This window comes from Trichechus manatus, unplaced genomic scaffold, assembly GCF_000243295.1.
Source record: "Trichechus manatus latirostris isolate Lorelei unplaced genomic scaffold, TriManLat1.0 scaffold00018, whole genome shotgun sequence".
Taxonomy (NCBI): domain Eukaryota; kingdom Metazoa; phylum Chordata; class Mammalia; order Sirenia; family Trichechidae; genus Trichechus; species Trichechus manatus.
In genome coordinates, this window is record NW_004443954.1 from 8,839,184 (window position 1) to 8,845,183 (window position 6,000).

The 6,000-nt window shown below is 36.5% G+C and overlaps 1 protein-coding gene across 2 annotated transcripts in view; it reads right to left on the reverse strand.

Annotated features, from left to right (window-relative positions):
- Window positions 1-6,000, reverse strand: part of CUNH8orf34 (chromosome unknown C8orf34 homolog) — a 478,679-nt gene that overhangs the window by 42,611 nt on the left and 430,068 nt on the right. For both annotated transcript variants that reach the window (XM_023727760.1, XM_023727758.1), the window contains one exon: window positions 4,046-4,093. In XM_023727760.1, the coding sequence (XP_023583528.1) occupies window positions 4,046-4,093 (48 nt within the window). The remainder of the gene's footprint in view (window positions 1-4,045; window positions 4,094-6,000) is intronic.

The window sequence follows — 6,000 nt, forward strand, 5'->3', positions numbered from 1 at the left end:
AGTTTCCTAGGCTGCTGCAACAAAATATCACAAATTAGGTGGCTTTAAACAACAGAAATTTATTGTCTCACAGTTCTGGGGGCCAGCAGTCTGAATTCAGAGTCTCAGCAGGGCCGTGTTCTCTCCGAAGGCTCTAGGGAAAGATCCTTTATGTCTCTCTCAGGTTCTGATACCCTAGGTGTTCCCTGGTGTGTAGATACATCATCACATGACTCTTTTCCCTCTGTCTATCTGTGTCTCTTCTTTTTTATAAGGACACCATTCCAATGGGATTAGGACCCACCCTACTCCAGTATGATTTCGTGTTAACGGATAATATCTTCAAAGACCCACTTTCCAAACAAGGTCCTGTTCACAAATACCAGGATTTCAATATTTCCTTTTGGGGGACAGTATTCAACCAGTAACAATTTGTTTCTCTACAAAACGTATGGCAATAGAGCTTCGGAAGTACTTGGTTTTGATAAATTATTTTAAATTATAATTTTTTGAATGAACATTAATATTATGATTCTAAAAGTTAAAATTTCCACAATGTGAAACTTTTTTTCCTACTTTGAGTTATCAAGTGCCTTACACCTAAAGAGCATGTAATTTTTTTTTAACTATCAGAACTGTTTGGAGCATTAGAAAAGGCTGTTATTGTTGTTGTGTGCTACTGAGTTGAATCTGACTTATAGTGATCCTACAGGACAGAGTAGAACTACTCTATAGGGTGTACAAGGCTGCAGTCTTTACAGGAGCAAATTGACAGGTCTTTGCGCCTGCAGAACTGCTGGTGGATTCAAACCACCAGTCTTTCAGTTAGCAGCCAAGCACTTACCCATCGCACCACCAAGGGTACTTTTAGAAAAGGTAGACTATCATAAGTATTTCATTTCTGATTTGGTCACATATACAAATCCTATTCTGGAAAAAAAAAACATTAAAAAATAGAAAATATAGAAGTTCCATTTTATCTTTACTTTTAGAGGAGACCATATTGTTGCTTTAGTTTTATTTTAGGTCTATGCACAATTGTCTAACTTCATGTGGTTATGATTCTCTCTAATTCTAGACTAAATTAAAAAAAATAGCAAAAGAGACTTTGATCTGCAAAGAGTTGTCCAAACTTTACCAAGAAATGTTAAATATATTAAAAATGTAAACACTATGGTTTATTTGAGTTTTAGTGTATACTAAATAAAAGAAAATGTTTGCTAGCTCAGTTTTAACTGCAGTGCCCTAACATTTATAAATCCGGTTCTTTGTTGTTTGCTGATTCTGCTAACTGGAAGAAAGATCATGAAACCGAAATTAGAGCAAAAGTGAGAAGAAACTGAAAGGCTGTCTGTCGTCTTACGGTTCACATTCTGAAAAGTGCTCAACAAAGAAGAGTGTGAACAGATATTTCTTTGGGGCCAAATAGATTAACGTCTGCAGAAAGAAAACATCTACTAATAGGTTCACTGATTAAGGTCATACTTCCAGTGATACTGTAAAGGATGATCATTTGTTGGTTTAAGAAAAAGCTAAAATCTAAATATTAACCAATATTAGATGGAAGTATGGTGTGAGATTGAACCTCTAAGAAAAGCTAGGCTTACACTGGTCAGTTTACTCACACTGGTAAAATTCAAACTGAATGTCAGTAATGAATTTCATAAAATTAAGAGATTTTATAACCCCAGTTAATAAAATATACATATATATATGCTTCAGAGTAGATAGATAAACAAAACTCATACAGTTACTAAGAGAGGTTCCCTCTTCTCCTGTATTAGACAAAATTTGGGAATTTTCCATGATTTTTCTAGAAAAATGGGAAAGGATAGTTTAGGTCAGCGATTCTCATACTTTAAAGAGCTTATGAATCCCACAGGGATATTGTTAGAAATCAGATTCTGATTCATTGGTTCTGGGGTGAGGCCTGAGACTGCATTCTTAACAAGCCCCAAGTCAAAGCCAATGCTACTGGTCTGAGGACCACATTCTGTGCAACAAGGCCCTTCAAGCACCTGGGAACATCTTCTTGCCACCTTAAACATTTACAACTGTGTACAACATGAACATTTAGATGGCACAGTCTGTAATGTCAGAGAGAGTAAAGATCATTTTTCTTTGATACAAAGTGTAGGTTAGAATAAGACTTATTCTAAAAGTTCTATAATCTGCATGCAGCCCGTTTCCTGTATCAGCACCTCAGTGCTCCCCTTCCTTCAGTGTTAGACGTATGCAGGACATACTACAAGGGTGCATCAGGTAACTTGTGGTGCAGGTGGCCCTCCACCCCCACTCCCCCACTACCTGGAGAATGCTGAGCCAAGAGCTCGGGAAACCATCAAATCCTAAAGGGAGGTTTTATTGGTGTATACCTTGGAAATAGTGTCTTGCTTTCCTTGGGTGACACTTATTTCTTTAATTCTAGTAATCCAGTGATTTTCTGCATCAAATTCATAAACTGAAATATAGGTTGGTGCTCTAACCCTCTAACCTGAACTCAGAGCATTGACCTAGTTATTTCCTTTCTCTCCTTTTGTCACCCCTTCTCCATGTGCCTTTGGCAAGGCTTCAACCACCTCCAGACAGTCGTGCAAACCAGAGGCGTCAGAGACTTGAAGGAATGTTAAGTACTCTGATTTTCCCCTCCGAGCGACATCTGAAAGCAAATGCAAGTTTAAGTACCAGTTTACTGCTCTAAAAAATGTATCGATTATACAGGACATTAATTATGGCTGCTGGCACCTATATGTTCCTGCTATATTTTCTGTCCCTGGAGGTTTGTTGGCAGGCATTTGAATCACTTTAGTACATTCTAGCATCATGGGGGATACTGATACAACTGCCTGAAAAACAAGGAAGTTGCTATGCACCAGATTTGAGCCAATTGTATGAGGGGATGCTTCCCGGAGGAGCGACTGTGTGAAACTTTGGTGTCTTTTGGCTTCTATACAGCAAGACAAGGCTTGCAAGTATGTTTACTGCTTTCTCTGGGTTACTGGGAAGGCATGGTTACCAACATTTGGAAATATTCGAGTAAATGAGTTATTTTTGGGATGAAAACAGTTTTTGCTGCACTTCCTGGGCCATGGGACTGATATGTATTCGATGGGACCGATATGGCCTACTTGCAATTGTCACCCCATTTCTTCAAATAATAGAAAACTACTAACAAACACTGATTCAGCGTCCATTCCATTCGTGAAAAAACATGGCATCATTGAAAAATTAAAAAAAAAAATTCAGCCTTTAAAGGGTTAAGTAGACACTCATAATGGTTTTTTAATGATTTAAGCATTCAAAAATGAAATATTTAGAGAAACAGATTCCGCCTTGCTGAGAAGTAATACTCAAACCAAATATTTAGCACAGGTGTGACATCATCACCAAACTGCTTCCCCAGTTCCCTTCACCTGCAACAGATCCAGATGGCTAATTTAGTGACCACTGTGGTTTGGTTTTAGACCAAGTTTTATGGACTCCATCTACTACTTATCTGAGAAGCCTCAAATGCAGTCTGCAGACAGTCCAAAAACACACCCTATGACACAGAGCATCCTTGCATATCTCAAAATAAGTCTAGCAGTCTTAAAGTTGTTTTTCTTTTTTTTTAAACAATAACCTACAAAACATTTTAATTGTCAGGACAGCACTTTGTATAATGGCTACATAAATAACGTCCTCCAATGTCATATGAGTGAATGTCATTCTAGTATAAATTGTTCATTCCATAAGGACAGTGATCATGTTTTTTTGTATGCGTATGGTAAAAATAAAGCATGTGTCCATTATTTATTAGGATATCAACCAATGTTTGTGAATGAATGTATATGCTAGGACTAGGTTTATGCAGTTTTACCTTCATTTTCATGATGACTGAATTGATACACAGTATCTCCCTATCAAGGAAGAAAAAGAACTCTTCGGTAATGCATTATTTATTATATTGTGTGGGCACAGCCAGTGAACATATATAGACTGGAAACCCTGCAGGCAGATGGAGAAAGCCCAATGAGTGTTTCATCCTTTATAACAGACTATGTTGCTAGGCCAACTTAAAACTCACTTCTTCCATGTAGTTTTTCATTGAGTGTCCCCCACTGGAGGCTTCTCCCTAGAGGCAAAGAGGAAGAGAGGTTGAAAGAAAGTCAGGAGGAGGAGAGGATAAGAATGAAAGAAAGCAGAGTTGCAGATAGTAGTGAAACCTGGGAAGAAACCCAAACCTTTAATATCCCCAGACCTTTTCACTCGATACTTGTGAGTTTATCAGTTTGGCAACTACTTACTCTTTGGAGGAAATATTAAGTTCTTCAAGCCAAAAATTTATCCTGTAAGTGGATTTAGTTCATATAAATGAATAACCACCTAGAGTAACTAATTAAATCTTAGGACAGAATGCTATATGAATTTTCTGTTATTAATTTTATAAATATGTTTCTAAGTTAGATTAGAAAAAAGTCACTAATTCTGTGTTGTATAAATTTGTGTGAATCTAAGACATGGACTTCAAATATTTTGTGGAAAGAGGTCATTAATTTGCCCTTTTCCAAATGTTTATATCCAATCTAATTCATCTTACTTGTATGTAATAGTAAATTCTCCATTATTTGTGCCTTTTACCAGTACTTCACTGAATGCTATTAATCACTGAGATTTAAATCATTGAGATTTAAAACATCAAATTAAACATAGGTCTTAAACTTATATAAATATTGTTTGTTAACACTTGCCAAACAGCTTGTTAGTGGAGACAAGTTATATTTTCACACTACATTTTACACAACATTTGGAAATAAATTCCGAGATATCATGAAATGATACCTGTTTTAAAAGTTAAAACAAATTCTAAAAAACCATAACGGGTTTTGAAAAGTAACTAAATAAATGTAAATACAGCTTACATTTGTTTCTATACAGTTCTTTTGTTTTTTTGTTTTTTAAATTGTCAAGGACCATCACTTACATTGTCTCACTTTATCGGTTTTTCACGACAACCTGAGGGCAAGATATGCTCAGGCCAATGTGATAAATAAGGAAATTGGGGAAAGAGTGGCTGAGTGAAAGGCTTCAAGTCAAGGAGGTAGGCAAGCACTGCCGGGACTGTATTCCAGTTGTACACTCTTTTACCTCTTGGAAATGAAAATTTAAAAATCATGAAACACCAAATTCACTTTAAAAAATGCTATGTATAATTGGAGAAGGAGGTGAAAAGTATCATGCCCACAGACGAGCAAACAACAAAGAACGCACAGCCCACCTGCTCAGACATAACCAAATAAAACAAAAAAGCAGGATGAAACAAACAAATCTACAATCAGTAAATGAGGAAAATAACCACTGAATGCCCCAAAGACAGCAGACAATATCAAAACATTTACAAAAACAGGACAGGATGGCTCCAGTAGACGTCCAAAACAAAACACCAGATGACATTCCAGTAGAAGAAAAGGCACTAGACCTAACTGATAGGGAATTCAAATCTGTAATATTCAGAATTATCCAAGAGTTGAAGCAAAAGCAGACAAAAATGAGGGAAAAATAGACAAATTCATGGAAAAGGCAGACAAGTTCATGAAAAATACAGACAAAAAACTGGAATAATTCAAGAAAATAATACAGGAACAAAATGCTAAAATAAATTCACAATTAGAAATCATACAAAAACAACAATTAGAAATCCAAGAGGTAAACAATAAGATTTCAGAAATCGACAGTATCATAGAAGGGCTGAGGAGTAGGTTTGAAACAATGGAAGATAGGACCAGTGAAATTGACGACAAACACTTGGACACAATTCTGTTTGAGGAAAAATCAGAAAAAAGAAAGAAGAAAAATGAAGAAACCCTGAGAATTACGTGGGATACAATCAAAGGCAAAAATCTACATGTGATCGGAGTTCCAGAACAGGGGGACAAAACAGAAAACACAGGATCATTGAAGAATTGCTGACAGAAAACTTCCCCAATATCATGAAAGATGAAAAGCTGACCATCCAAGAAGCTCAACGAACCCCATATAGGA